Here is a 16,039-nt window from a genome sequence, read left to right on the forward strand (position 1 = left end):
GTTGTCATTGAAATCAATATTGAAAATGTAGAAAAACATCCAAAAATATTTAATACATTTTAAGTGGTATTCTAGTGTTATAAGTGCAATTAATCACGATTAATTTTTTTGAGTTAATCACGTGAGTTAACTGCGATGAATTGACAGCCCTATCTGCAACCCTTCCTATGATTCCCCCCCCCCACCCCCCTCCGCCGCCCTTGCTCAGGAGGCAAGCTCCAGATAGTTCCTGCAACTTTGAGTTAAAGTGATTCCAAGCCTCTTCTACATTCAGATCTTTGGGTTAGTCAGTGTAGTCCTCTTCTGTAATTAAATTCCTTAATTTTTTTTTAGCTTGCCCTTTTGAAATCAAGGGCCCTTGTTTATCCTTCCATTTAGTTTAAACTGATTCATGGATATGACAAACTGTATGGAAACTCATCCGCTGTTTGTATTTACTCAATATATGAATTGTATTGTTGTGTTAACTGCAATATAACATGACTAAAAGTACATATGGCCTGATCCTTAACTGATGTAAAGCATTGGAACTCCATGGGAATCAGTTGAGCTGTTCATATAAATTGAGGATCTGGCCCATAAACTTTGGCTATATCATCACCATATTAGGGGAACATGGAATACTCTTTGGTTTAATTACAACAGAATCCACAAGCATTTTCTCAGTAGGAATGACCAGATTTTCAGTGTACCATTGGGCCATTTATGCACCTAAATGAGTTGATGAGCATATCTTTAGGCATCTATTTTTCAAAATCTTTCAACCTTTTAAAATCGCAAATGAAGGTTCTTACTGTAAAGAAGCCACTCTTTCCTCCAAGTATGCAAAAAAGCGGCACTGGAGACAGATCCCTTGTCTTAGTAACCTTGGAAACTCATGGGTTTTAAAACAACTGTTGCCTTTAATATAGCCTGTTGTATTCCTGTTTTTTGCTTATAGTCACTGTGAAGCTTTTGAAATAAAAGACTAATCTTCTTGAGCTCTTTATCCACTGATGCCCTGCTTGATCATAGCCTCAGTGTGATCAGTGATCTGAACAAGAACAGACGGACAGGTTCTATTCTCCTGCAGAGTTCTTCCCTTTCATAAAAGAAAATACTATATTAATGGCCCAAAACACTTGGGGTAATAATAGTGAAGTATTTAGGGACGTTATTATAAAACACTGTAGTGTTGAAGGATTGTACATGAGGATGATTCAAATTGATTTTTGGTAATCCAGTAGTTTTTGAAGTTCATATTGCATGTGAGCCCTTCCCATAGCTTTTCGATAAAACAATTGCATTGGCTTCTTTCTTGTTTGAAATTAGGGAGGGAGAATCTAGGAAACAGGCTTTGGATTGCTTAGATAATGTTCTTGACCCTGAATTTCCTTGGGAATTTTTGACAAGATCCAATATCCTGAAAGTAGTCTCAGTCGACTGAAACTAATGGATTGAGATAATTATCCTATTGATTTTTATGATTGTGAAAATATCAAACTTGGTCTATTGTGTGCAAAGGATCGTCTGGTCTCAGTGCTGTTTAGATTCAGACTTTTAGTGCTAATCTCATGCTGTTTACTGTTTCTGTAAATGCGGCCAATGTCACTAATGTTGTTCAGATGCTAGTGACTGAATACGCAAACCCACAAAAATTCATCCTTTTCCAATTGTACACGAAGAGGGAATCAGAGTAGCCCGGGTGCCTGACTCCTCTGTACTGAGTTATCATGAGGGGCAAAAGCAGTTCCAGTGATCTTAAAAATCCAGTTCTCTTTCAGGAGGAGCAAGGTTTAGCCGAAAAATTCCTAAGGGTATGGTCACCTCAGTATATATACTCATATCTTGGTATAACAGAACTTATGGCCATCGTTGTGCAGAAACTGAGACTTGACTTTAGCAGCCACCCAAATGGACTGGTAAAAATTGTTTGCTTAGTAGTTTTCAAAGCTGAATCAAATTTAACGGGACACTTGAGGGCTTCTTTTAACATGGTCACTAAATTCTGTTGGAAGTCCTCCTCAGTATAGGTTTCCTAACGTTTTTTAAAAAAAATGCTTTCTTTAAAATGAAACAATCTGATGGTTAAAATGGAGCCACATCAGAGTATGTCTAAATGTGGCATTGTAAGGTTAGGAATGTTTAACCAGTGTAGCAGTCATAATATGGTAGGTACTTTCAAAATAATCCATGTTACTATTATAGATAAAAGGTAAAAAATGTAGTAATGAGACTAATTAACATTGGAAACATGTAATATTAATAGAAAATCACAATATGTGGATAGCTTTGCTGGATACAGTCAAATTATTAAAAAAGAGGCACAAGAAAGCAGTTGACTTAAATCAGTGTATTGTCTTTGAATGAAAGGAGAAGCATAAAACATAAGATTTCATAAAAATCATCCTGGGAACTGCAGAATTAGAAATGCAGATTGCATTTAATAAAGTAACACAGGCTAATTTTCAGTGGGTTTAATCTTCTCTACAGTTGTCCAGTGATGATGCTGTGAAGAGGGTGCTTGCTGGGGAGAAAGCTGATATCAAAGGAAAGCCTCCATCTACTTCTAAATCTCAAGATAAAGAAAACAGAGAATCCAGGGCAGAAGAACAGAAAAGCCATAAGGATAAAGAGGTGGGCTTTGCTGCATTTCTGGGGGGAAAAGGGACTACAACTAGAAATATTTTGGGATGATAAATATGGTGTAATGGAACTGGCTTGTGCTATAGCTTAATATTACTTTATACTCTATTTTTAGGGTAGAGGGGACAATGAAATAAAAGATAGAAGTACAAGCCAAGACAGAAAACCTAGAGAAGAGTTGAAAGAAGAAGAGAAGAAACAAAAAGAAAAGGAGAGAGACAAGCATAAAGATAAAGAAGACAGGCACAAAGACCTTGAAGCAGACAATTTTAGAGAAGGTGAAAAACATGAAAGAGAGAAAAGCAAAAACAGAACATCCAAACAAGGAAGAGAAACAGAAAAAAGTAGAGACAAAGAAAAAAGAGAGATGGAACGAGAAAAAGATCTGGAACATGACAAAGGACAGGAAAAGGAAAGAAAGCATGAAGGAGGAAAAGAAAAGGAAAAATTGAAAGAAAGGGACAAAGAGAAGGGCAGGGACAAAGACCGTGAGAGAGACAAAGATAGGGGGAAAGAGAGAGAGAGGGACAGACGAAGGGAACGAGGCAAAGATGGGGAACGCTTGAAAGAACAAGGAACGGATAAAGCAGAAAAAAAGGTAAAACAAACACTCTTTTTGGAAAAAAAGGTCCCTTACTAACGTGCTCTCATCCCTGTGGTATTGATTGAGTCTGTGTCTTTATATCACGTTTGCACATATCTTCATCTGGCATTCTTGGTTGTCTGTGGTTAATTTAACGATTCTTAAGTGCCTTTGTTTTCACTAAGCAAAAACCTGCGTGCTTCATTGAATTAAAAATAATGGAGACTCTTTCCTGTCTTCAAAATCCCTTTCCTCTCTCCCTTCCTTTTTTGTAGCACTTAACATGGATTGTGATTACATGCACACATACACGCTCTGCATGCCTCCAGCTGAATGCTGCCTTGCAGAGGCAGCTCCAGGGGCTGTAGCGTGGATCCTGGATTCTGTTTATTGATGCTTGAAAAGACTATGTCCTTTGTACTAGCCTTTTCACAGCTTTTGTAAATGGCATCCAGCAAAAAGCATCTTGGAGCATATCAAAACCTTGAAGGTGGTGGGAACTCCTTGCATCTGATTTGAAGCATTGTGTGGTCTAGCTAAGGGGATCTTGGGCATCTGAGTCCTGGAAGCGACCACATAACCAGCATCCTCCCTACAAATGGCAGCTGTTGAAAATATTTTTGTTCTATATTGGAGTCCTTGTAGACAGTAGCAGTATAGTCTCAGTAAAGAAACAGTCCTGCAACAACTCAGATATGCAGAAGGAGGGTACTACTTTCTCTTTTGTCTAAAATGATTGCTGGGGGGAAAGGGCTTTCATTATTAAACTGCAAAACACAGACCAATAGCTGCCGCCTCTGATTTATAACATATTTTTTTCTCTGGGCTATTGCACATTCTAGATTGTTTACTTCTGGTCCTCAGTCAGGAAATCTTTCAGCTGCTACTACTGTGTCAGGGACAAAAATGTACTCCAGGTTGCTTCTTTCCTGGATCTGACAACGGTGACTGTCTTTACAGGCCTGACTCTCTTGAGCTGATTCTCTTCTCACCAATAAATCAGTCCATGTAATTGCCAGTGGTAGATATCCTGATGTTTTTGTGAAAAAAAACAAAATTTATGAAGAGAGTGGAGATTTAACTATTACACCATCTACTCCAATTACACACCAACACCCTCTTGGAGTGCCATTAGAAGAAATGTTCCCTCTGAAGTTTAAGTTTCTCCAGAAGGAATAACACATGACAGTGGTTCTCAAACTTTTTACTGATGTGACCCACCAACTGCATTTTGTCTTTTGCCACTCACCATTACATATATGCACCTTCCATCCCAGCACTGCAACCCTGATCCCAGCCAGGTATAGAGGGGATGCCCTGGAGGAGGTGGGGGATGGATAATGAGCCTTTCCTGCACTCAGCCTGCAGAGGTGGCTCCTGTCTCATGGGACTGGCTTTGTCGTCCAATGGTTACGCCGCGTGTCAGGTTGCTGTGCTTGGAGTGGGGAGAAATGTACATTTGCTTAGGGCCCTGTGACCCATCTACAACCTTCCCACGACCCACTTGTGGGTAGAGACCCCTTGTTTGAGGAACACTGACATGGGACCGTTAGCACTTAAATCCCCTAGTGGTAAAATAGCTGAATGCTACTAGGTCCTAGAAAGCCTTGATAACATCAGGTCTTTGTGGAAATCCCACCTCCTCCATGATACCTTAATTTGAGCCTGTCATAAACAGATAGCTAAGGGTTAATGTCTCTTTCACCTGAAGCACCTGACCAGAGGACCAATCAGGAAACCGGATTTTTTCAACTTTGGGTGGAGGGAACTGAGTGTTTTTGTCTTTGTTTTCTGGCTGCCTGCTTTCTCTGAGCTTTGGAGAAGTAGTTCTACTTTCTAGTCTTCTGTTTCTAAGTGTAAGGACAAAGAGATCAGATAGTAAGTTCTATGGTTTCTTTTCTTTGGTATTTGCATGAATATAAGTGCTGGAGTGCTTTGATTTGTATTCTTTTTGAATAAGGCTGTTTATTCAATATTCTTTTAAGCAATTGACCCTGTGTTGTATCATCTAATACAGAGAGAACATTTGTACTTATTTTTCTTTCTTTTTATATAAAGCTTTCTTTTAAGACCTGTTGGAGTTTTTCTTTACTTCAGGGAAATTGAGTCTGTACTCACCAGGGAATTGGTGGGAGGAAGAAATCAAGGGGAGATTTGTGTGTTGGATCGCTAGCCTGATTTTGCATTCCCTCTAGGGGAATAGGAAAGTACTTTTTGTTTTCAGGATTGGGAACAGAGAGGGGGAGTCTCTCTGTGTAGTTTCACAGAGCTTGTGTCTGTGTATCTCTCCAGGAGCACCTGGAGGGGGGAAGGGAAAAAGGATTATTTCCCTTTGTTGTGAGACTCAAGGGATTTGGGTCTTGGGGTCCCCAGGAAAGGTTTTTCAGGGGGACCAGAGTGCCCCAAAACACTCTAATTTTTTGGGTGGTGGCAGCAGGTACCAGGTCCAAGCTGGTAACTAAGCTTGGAGGTTTTCATGCTAACCCCCATATTTTGGACGCTAAGGTCCAAATCTGGGACTAAGGTTATTACATGGTGGCAGCGGTGGGATACAGAATCCAGAAGCCAGTAGAAATATTATATTTTTCTTTTCTCTGCTAAGGGCTTTTTAGCAGAGAGAAGCAGTTGGTTTTAAAAGGGAACCAGAGAGAATTTTTTTTTTCTGCTCTCTCTCGCAGTTTGTGGCTTGCATGTTAAGGGTCTTTTGTCATGCAATAGCCCTCCCATTAGGAGTCAAGTACCAGCACTTATAGGCATGCAAATAAAGTGGTTTTTCTGGTTTCCCTTCATTGAACATTAGCTAGAGAGAGAAAAGGAAAATTAGCTAAAGGCACTGTTGCTAGGCAGACTTCAGGAGGCAACAGAGAACCTGCAGTGCAGAAGATAAACACCGGAGGGCACCCCAACACAAGAAAACAGGAATCATGACTTCTAAGGCAAAAATTGACGCCGAAGAGCAAATCAAAGAAGCTGAACACAGGCGACAACTGGAAATAAAACAAAAAGAGATGGAGATGAAAGAAAGAGAAGAACAGATCAAAGAGGCAGCCTTCCAAAGAGAACAGGCAGCCCAAGAGGCAGCACACAAAAGAAAACTAGAAGAAGAAGAGGTGGCCCACCGCCGAGAAATGGAAAAGCACCGCCGAGAAATGGAAAAGCACCAAAAAGAAATGGAAAAACAACAAAAAGAAATGGAAAAAACAACAAAAAGAGAATGAAGAGAAGGAAAAACAGAGAAAACATGAACTGGAATTGGCAAAAGCTGGGCTGCATGTGCCAGCCAACCCTAACAACCCGGTGCCAAATATTGCTCCACAGCACAGGAAATTTCCCACCTACAAGGCAGGTGATGACACCGAGGCCTTCTTGGAAAATTTTGAAAGAGCCTGTCTTGGGTACAGCATTCCCGAAGACCAGTACATGGTAGAATTGAGGTCACAGCTCAGTGGACCTTTAGCAGAGGTGGCAGCTGAAATGCCTAAGCACCAAATGAATGACTATAAACTTTTTCAAACCAAGGCCAGATACAGGATGGGGATAACCCCAGATCATGCCCGTCGGCGTTTCAGAAACCAAAAGTGGAAACCAGAGGAGTCATTTCCCAAACACGCCTACTACATTGCAAAAAACTATGAGGCCTGGCTAACAGGAAACAACATTCAAACCTTGGAAGAACTGAACCTCCTCATACAAATGGAGCAGTTCTTGGATGGTGTTCCTGAAGACATCACGCGGTACATACAAGATGGAAACCCCAAGAATATCGCTGAGGCGGGGGAGATTGGAGCCAAATGGATGGAACTGGCAGAAAGCAAGAAAGCTACTGTCAAGGGGAACGATTACCCCAGGGGGCACACAGACCATAAACCCTACAACCGAGGACAGCCAAAGACCCCACATACCACCCAAGTAAAGCCACAGATACCCTACCCTTCAACCTCACCAGTCTCCAGTAACTCACCTCGGCCCAGTGACCCATCAGATGGAAGATGCTTTAAGTGTAATGAACTGGGACATATCAAGGCCAAGTGTCCCAAGAACACCATGCGAGTGCAATTCATTACACCACCATCACACCAAAGATCCCCAGGCCCGGATGCCTCTCAAATACCCTTGGAGCGAAGGGAAAATTTGAGAGTGGGCGGAAAGAAGGTTACTGCGTGGAGAGACACGGGGGCACAAGTGTCAGCTATCCACCAATCCTTCGTTGACCCCAAATTCATCAACCCAAAGGCCAAAGTTACAATTTACCCCTTCATGTCACAAGCTGTAGACTTGCCTACAGCTCAACTGCCTGTCCAGTACAAAGGCTGGTCAGGAATGTGGACTTTTGCAGTCTAGGACAATTATCCTATCCCCATGCTACTGGGGGAAGACTTGGCCAACCAGGTGAGGCGGGCCAAGAGAGTGGGAATGGTTACACGTAGCCAAACCAGGCAAGCTTCCAGACCCATTCCTGTTCCTGAACCGTCCACAGAGGCCCCGTCTGTGTTACCAGAGACCCAGACAGAGGTAGTGGACCCGGATTCCATGCCTACCACTGAAACAGCCACAGCATCTCCAGTCCCAGGCCCGGAACTGGAACAACAACCAGCACCAGCAAGTGCAACTACATCTTCAAACTCAACGCCAGAGGGCGCCAGCGAGCCAAAACTGGCAGAAGCACAAGACAGCCATACCCAAAAGGCTCAGCCAGAGCCTGAAATACCCTCAGGTGCACCAGCGGAGAGCGGTACACCAGCAACGGAAACAACCCCATCACCTACATCGCTTCCAGAGGGACCAAGCCCAAGTCCACAGTCTGAGGAAGAACTGGTGACCCCAGCCTCAAGGGAACAGTTCCAGGCTGAGCAGGAAGCGGATGACAGCCTTCAGAAAGCTTGGGCAGCGGCACGGAGCACCCCACCGCCTCTCAGCTCTTCTAATCGATCCCGGTTTGTTATAGACCAAGGACTTTTGTACAAGGAAATTCTTTCTGGTGGACACCGGGAAGAATGGCAGCCGCAAAAACAGTTGGTGGTTCCAACTAAGTACCGGGGGAAGCTCTTAAGCTTAGCCCATGATCATCCCAGTGGCCATGCTGGGGTGAACCGAACCAAGGACCGGTTGGGGAAGTCATTCCACTGGGAGGGGATGGGCAAGGACGTTGCCAAGTATGTCCGGTCTTGTGAGGTATGCCAAAGAGTGGGAAAGCCTCAAGACCAGGTCAAGGCCCCGCTCCAGCCACTCCCCATAATTGAGGTCCCATTTCAGCGAGTAGCTGTGGATATTCTGGGCCCTTTCCCAAAAAAGACGCCCAGAGGAAAGCAGTACGTACTGACTTTAGTGGACTTTGCTACCCGATGGCCAGAAGCAGTCGCTCTAGGCAACACCAGGGCTAACACTGTGTGCCTGGCCCTAACAGACATCTTTGCCAGGGTAGGTTGGCCCTCTGACATCCTTACAGATTCAGGGTCTAATTTCCTGGCAGGGACCATGGAAAAACTGTGGGAAACTCATGGGGTGAATCACTTGGTTGCCACCCCGTACCACCATCAAACCAATGGCCTGGTTGAAAGGTTCAATGGAACTTTGGGGGCCATGATACGAAAATTCATCAACGAATTCTCCAATAATTGGGACCTAGTGTTGCAGCAGTTGCTGTTTGCCTACAGGGCTGTACCACATCCCAGTTTAGGGTTTTCACCATTTGAACTTGTGTATGGTCACGAGGTTAAGGGGCCATTACAGTTGGTGAAACAGCAATGGGAGGGGTTTACGCCTTCTCCAGGAACTAACATTCTGGACTTTGTAAGCAACCTACAAAGCACCCTCTGACAATCTTTAGCCCTTGCTAAAGAGAACCTAAAGGATGCTCAAGAAGAGCAAAAGGCCTGGTATGACAGACATGCCAGAGATCGGTCCTTCAAGGTAGGAGACCAGGTTATGGTCTTGAAGGCGCAACAGGCCCATAAGATGGAAGCATCATGGGAAGGGCCCTTCACGGTCCAAGAGCGCCTGGGAGCTGTAAACTACCTCATAGCATTTCCCAATTCCTCACTACAGCCTAAAGTGTACCATGTTAATTCTCTCAAGCCTTTCTATTCCAGAGACTTACAGGTTTGTCAGTTTACAGTCCAGGGAGAGGATGCTGAGTGGCCTGACGGTGTCTACTACGACGGGAAAAAAGACGGTGGCGTGGAAGAGGTGAACCTCTCAACCACCCTGGAACGTCTGCAGCGGCAACAAATCAAGGAGCTGTGCACTAGCTTCGCCCCATTGTTCTCAGCCACCCCAGGACGGACTGAACGGGCATACCACTCCATTGATACAGGTAATGCTCACCCAATCAGAACCCCACCCTACCGAGTGTCTCCTCATGCCCAAGCCGCTATAGAACGGGAGATCCAGAACATGCTACAGATGGGTATAATCCGCTCATCTACCAGTGCATGGGCATCTCCAGTGGTTCTGGTACCCAAACCAGATGGGGAAATACGCTTTTGCGTGGACTACCGTAAGCTAAATGCTGTAACTCGTCCGGACAACTATCCAATGCCACGTACCGATGAGCTATTGGAGAAGTTGGGACGTGCCCAGTTCATCTCTACAATAGACTTAACCAAGGGGTACTGGCAAGTACCGCTAGATGAACCTGCCAAGGAGAGGTCAGCATTCGTCACCCATGCGGGGGTGTATGAATTCAATGTCCTTCCTTTCGGCCTTCGAAATGCACCCGCAACCTTCCAGAGGCTGGTAGATGGTCTACTAGCTGGACTGGGAGAATTTGCAGTTGCCTACCTCGATGATGTGGCCATTTTTTCAGACTCCTGGCCCGAACACCTACTACACCTGGAAAAGGTCTTTGAGCGCATCAGGCAGGCAGGACTAACTGTTAAGGCCAAAAAGTGTCAAATAGGCCAAAACAGAGTGACTTACCTGGGGCACCAGGTGGGTCGAGGAACCATAAACCCCCTACAGGCCAAGGTGGATGCTATCCAAAAGTGGCCTGTCCCACGGTCCAAGAAGCAGGTCCAATCCTTCTTAGGCTTGGCCGGATACTACAGGCGATTTGTACCCCACTACAGCCAAATCGCTGCCCCACTGACCGACCTGACCAAAAAGACCCAGCCAAATGCAGTTAAGTGGACTGATGAGTGTCAAAAGGCCTTTACCCAACTTAAGGCAACGCTCATGTCTGACCCTGTGCTCAGGGCCCCGGACTTTGACAAGCCATTCCTAGTAACCACAGATGCATCTGAGCGTGGTATAGGAGCAGTGCTCATGCAGGAAGCAACAGATCACAACTTCCATCCTGTCGTGTTTCTCAGTAAGAAACTGTCTGAGAGGGAAAGTCACTGGTCAGTCAGTGAAAAGGAATGCTATGCCATTGTGTACGCCCTGGAAAGCTACGCCCATATGTTTGGGGACGGCGGTTCCAACTACAAACTGACCATGCTGCACTAAAGTGGCTTCATACTGCCAAGGGGAACAACAAGAAACTTCTTCGTTGGAGTTTAGCTCTCCAAGATTTTGATTTTGAAATTCAACACATCACAGGAGCTTCTAATAAAGTTGCTGATGCACTCTCCCGTGAGAGTTTCCCATAATTCAGTAGTTAAAAAGTGTTCTTAAAATGTAGAAGTCTGTTAGTTATATACTTAGGAGTATATGTAAAGGTGTATGTGTTGTATTAATCTGTTTATTTTCAAGTTCTAGAAGGAAATCGCCGCCAGTGAGCTTCCCCACTGTCTGCAATTTGGGGGGCGTGTCATAAACAGATAGCTAAGGGTTAATGTCTCTTTCACCTGAAGCACCTGACCAGAGGACCAATCAGGAAACCGGATTTTTTCAACTTTGGGTGGAGGGAACTGAGTGTTTTTGTCTTTGTTTTCTGGCTGCCTGCTTTCTCTGAGCTTTGGAGAAGTAGTTCTACTTTCTAGTCTTCTGTTTCTAAGTGTAAGGACAAAGAGATCAGATAGTAAGTTCTATGGTTTCTTTTCTTTGGTATTTGCATGAATATAAGTGCTGGAGTGCTTTGATTTGTATTCTTTTGAATAAGGCTGTTTATTCAATATTCTTTTAAGCAATTGACCCTGTGTTGTATCATCTAATACAGAGAGAACATTTGTACTTATTTTTCTTTCTTTTTATATAAAGCTTTCTTTTAAGACCTGTTGGAGTTTTTCTTTACTTCAGGGAAATTGAGTCTGTACTCACCAGGGAATTGGTGGGAGGAAGAAATCAAGGGGAGATTTGTGTGTTGGATCGCTAGCCTGATTTTGCATTCCCTCTAGGGGAATAGGAAAGTACTTTTTGTTTTCAGGATTGGGAACAGAGAGGGGGAGTCTCTCTGTGTAGTTTCACAGAGCTTGTGTCTGTGTATCTCTCCAGGAGCACCTGGAGGGGGGAAGGGAAAAAGGATTATTTCCCTTTGTTGTGAGACTCAAGGGATTTGGGTCTTGGGGTCCCCAGGAAAGGTTTTTCAGGGGGACCAGAGTGCCCCAAAACACTCTAATTTTTTGGGTGGTGGCAGCAGGTACCAGGTCCAAGCTGGTAACTAAGCTTGGAGGTTTTCATGCTAACCCCCATATTTTGGACGCTAAGGTCCAAATCTGGGACTAAGGTTATTACAGAGCCATTAGGTTCTGTATTGTACTTCCTGATCATCAAATTGGCTTTTGCTTTTCTGAATGGCAGTAGGGCAGTTAGTGTAAAAGCTTGGCCCATTTGGCCTTTCTTTCTTGTTGCTGGCTGTCTTTAGACTCGTTTGCTTGGTTCCAACTTTGCTCTTGCTGGGAGGGCTGAAAGGAAGTCCACCAGCATCAAGCCATTTCCCTCCTGCGTGGGTATTATGTCCGGCAGGACGTAAGGAACCAAATGACATGAAAAGAATAAGTTCTTTAATTACCTATATACCAATGAATATAAATACAGGAACTGTGGAAAATTTATGTGGGGTGCCAAGGGACACAAGGAGAAATCTATTGTTGGCAGAGTTAAGGACAGTAAGGAGTTTTTAAAGTATATTAGGAACAAAAAGAATCCTAACAATAGTATTGCTCCATTACTAGATGCCAATCAACATGCGTTTATGGAAATCAGATCCTGTCAAGCTAACTTGATAGATCTTTTTGATCCGATTACAAGTTTGGTTGATGAAAGTAATAGTGTTGATGTAATAGACTTCTGTAAGTCATGTGACTTGTACCGCATGACGTTTTGATTTAAAAACTAGAATGAAATAAAGTCAATATGGTACACATTAAATAGCTTAAAAGTTGACTGATAGGTCTCAAAATGGGGAATCATCATCCAATATGTGCGTTTCTAGTGGGGTCCCAGAGGAATTAGTTCTCAGCGCTATGCTATTTTATCACTGATAAAGTTTGCAGATAAGACAAAAATTGGGGACAAGTAAATAATCATGGGGACAGGTCACTGATACAGATCGTTTGCACCCAGGTTACCAAGCAGTCCTGTTCAAACAATATGGCATTTTAATATGGCTAAATGTGAATGTATACATCTAGGAACAAAGAATGCAGGCCATACTAGCAAGATGAGAGACTCTATCCTGGGATGCAGTGACTCTGAAAAAGATTTAGGGATGGTAGTTGACAGTGAGCTTCCAGTCTGAACATGAACATGAGCTTCCAGTCTGATGCTGTGGCCAAAAGGGCTAGTGAAATCCTTGGCTGCGTAAACAGAGGAATCTCAGTCAGGAGTAGAAATGTTATTTTACTACTATATTGGCAATGGTGCAGCTGCTGCTGGAATACTGTGTCCAGTTTTGATGTCCATAATTCAAGAAGGATGTTGACAAATGTAAGAAGGTTCAGAGAAGGACCACAAGAATGATTAAAAGTAGGACTGTTAATTCACGTGATTAACTCAAAAAAAATAATCACGATTAAAAAAATTAATTGTAGTTTTAATCACACTGTTAAACAATAGTATGCCAATTGAAAATTAGTAAATATTTTGGATGTTTTTCTACATTTTCATATATATATTGTATTGTGTGTTGTAATTGAAATCAAAATGTATATTATTTTTTTATTCTAAATATTTGCACTGTAAAATTATAAACAAAAATAGTATTTCTGGTGACATTGTAAACAACAAGCATGCAGCATTATCTCCTGCAAATGTAAACAAACTTGTTCATCTGAGTGACTGACTGAACAAGAAGTAGGACTGAGTGGACTTGCAGGCTCTAAAATTTTACTTTGTTTTATTTTTGAATGCAGTTTTTTTGGTCCATAAGTCTACATTTGTAAGTTCAACTTTCATGATACAGAGATTGCACTACAGTACTCGTGATAGGTGAATTAAAAAATACTATTTCTTTTGTTTTTTACAGTGCAAATACTTGTAATGAAAAATAAATATAAAGTGAGCTGTATGAATTGCTGTACACTTTGTATTCTGTGTTGTAATTGAAATCAATATATTTGAAAATGTAGAAAACATCCAAAAATATTTGAATAAATTGTATTCTATTGTTGTTTATCAGTGTGATTAATCACGATTAATTTTTTGAATCGCTTGACAGCTCTAATTAAAAGATTAGAAAACATGCCTTATAGTAATAGACTCATGGAGTTCAATCTATTTAGCACTTAACAAAGAGAAGGTTAAGAGGTGACTTGATTACAGTCTATAAGTACCTACAAGGGAACAAATATTTAATAATGGGCTCTTCAGTCTAGCAGAGAAAGGTATAATATCCAGTGAATGGAAGTTGAAGCTGGACAGATTCAGGCTGGAAATAAGGTGTACATATTTAACGTTGAGGGTAACTAACCACTGGAACAATTTACCAAGGACTGTGGTGGATTCTCCCTCACTGGGAACTTTTAAATCAAGATTAGGTTTCTTTCTAAAAAATCTGCTCTAGGAATTAATTTGGGGAAGTCCTCTGGCCTGTCTTCTATTGGTCCTGTTTGGCCTTGGAATCTGTGAATCTGTAATGGATCACACACTTGTTAGTTCTCTCTCAGACAAGGGACATATTCCCAGTCATTACTCCCTGTATGTGGTCTTCTCTTGTCTAGAACTCGTAACTGTGTTAAGTTCCATCTCCTCATTGTTTTTCACTTCATCACTCAAGCTGTGGCTTTCTGGATGCTGGGTCCGGCTAACTTTCTTTAAATCTTTCCTAGCTTCTGTTTTTCTTCCACTACTTGCCATTTGCCAATAGTGACTCCAGATTAGGGGACATCTGGAGTGTGAGAACAGGTTAATTTTTGTATGAGAGAAGATAATTTACAGACACATGTCCCCCCAGTCTGGAGGATTATTTTCCCTCTGGGATTGCTCAGAAAAGGTGACATCTTAAAAGGTTTACTTGTTTGTTATCAGCGGAAGCATACTTCGGTGTGTGGTGCCATCTGGGGTTTTATACAGGCACTGCACTCCACCAAAACTCCACACCATCAGAGAACTCCCTTTGTCCTAAGGGTGACCCTTACACCAGTAATGGCTAGGGGATATCAGTTAAAAGAAGACCGATAAGAAATTTGCCTCATTATTACACTCAGCATTACTGTGCATTGATTTTTATCATTAAGGTTTTTCCTTTTAAGTGGCTTAATGTAGGTCATATATTGATATTAAGTATCTCAATTGTTAGATATATAGCAGCTGTTTCTCTTCAGTCCACAGGATCTGAGGATACTTTACCTAAGAAAACAGAGAGATCTTCTAAAGACACCAAGACTGAGCCAGGTAAAGAGGTAAGTATTGCAAAGCAATACAAAAGCTCTGTCAAGCTGTCTGTTTAAAGTTTTAGAATATATTAACTCATACTGAGCTCTGGGAGTCTGCAGTGGAGATGGAACAATTTTTATAGTTGGGGGTTGAGAGCCATTGAACCAAAGTGTAAACTCTGTATATAATGGAAACCACTTTAAGCCAGGGGGTGCAGCAGCACCCCTAGTTCCAGCACCTATGGGAGTCTGTTACCTGAGGATTGCAGTGATTTTTTTTCAATTGTTTTAGATTAATATAAAGTTTGTGGGATGCTAAAGCAGGTATATCACTCTGGGCCTAGTTTTGGGGATGCTCCAGCATCCAGCAAGCTGGCTTTTTAATGAGAGTCTGTTGCTGTTGGGGTGTCATTGGTGCTGAGGACTCAGGTGCCTTCTTGCAGCCAACAGATTCTCCTGTGACATAGTGGCAATGGGGAAACCTTCAACTAAGCAGACGTTTGGAGTTGAACCTGCTTGGAATCCAGTTTAGTTGACCTTCAGCTTTTCTTAAAAGGGACAATGTGCAATTATTTTTCTTTCCATTGCCACCTTCAGTGGCACCCATTGCTCTTTTTTGCATCTATCCACCATTCATGATGATATCCTAGATTATTAGGGTTGGAAGGGACCTCAGTAGATCATGTAGCCCAACCCCCTGCTCAAAGCAGGACCAATCCCTAAATGGCCCCCTCAAGGATTGAACTCACAATCCTGGGTTTACCAAGTCAATGCTCAAACCACTGAGCTATCTCTCCCCCCATAGATATGCTAGAATTGGATGAAGAGGAAATAGGTTGTGTTATCAGCCAAGTGGTCACAACTGAACAGAAGCTGCAGAGCCTCCATAGCTTCTATTGATATCACTATGTCTGCATCTGTTGCCTCCTGATGACTGCAGGCAATTTTGGGAGTTACTGGTCCAGGTGGCTAAGTCCTTTAGAGATGAGGCTAAAATATTTTTGTAAAGCAGTAGAGACTAGAAAAAACATTAAAATAGTAGGTAGGATGCCAGGTCTAGCAGGAATCTCTGTAGGAGTCTGTGGACTACTCACATCATCATGTTGTCTTCTCCATTAGATGACAAATTTTTATAGTC

The 16,039-nt window shown here is 42.6% G+C and overlaps 1 protein-coding gene across 1 annotated transcript in view; it reads left to right on the plus strand.

The window, feature by feature from the left end:
- Positions 1-16,039, plus strand: part of TRAF3IP1 (TRAF3 interacting protein 1) — a 144,302-nt gene that overhangs the window by 15,349 nt on the left and 112,914 nt on the right. Inside the window, exons 4-6 of the mRNA XM_050969446.1 lie at positions 2,473-2,616; positions 2,741-3,223; positions 14,851-14,928. Coding sequence (XP_050825403.1) covers positions 2,473-2,616; positions 2,741-3,223; positions 14,851-14,928 — 705 coding nt within the window. The remainder of the gene's footprint in view (positions 1-2,472; positions 2,617-2,740; positions 3,224-14,850; positions 14,929-16,039) is intronic.

The sequence above is a fragment of the Gopherus flavomarginatus genome, chromosome 10 (assembly GCF_025201925.1).
Source record: "Gopherus flavomarginatus isolate rGopFla2 chromosome 10, rGopFla2.mat.asm, whole genome shotgun sequence".
Classification (NCBI taxonomy): Eukaryota; Metazoa; Chordata; order Testudines; family Testudinidae; genus Gopherus; species Gopherus flavomarginatus.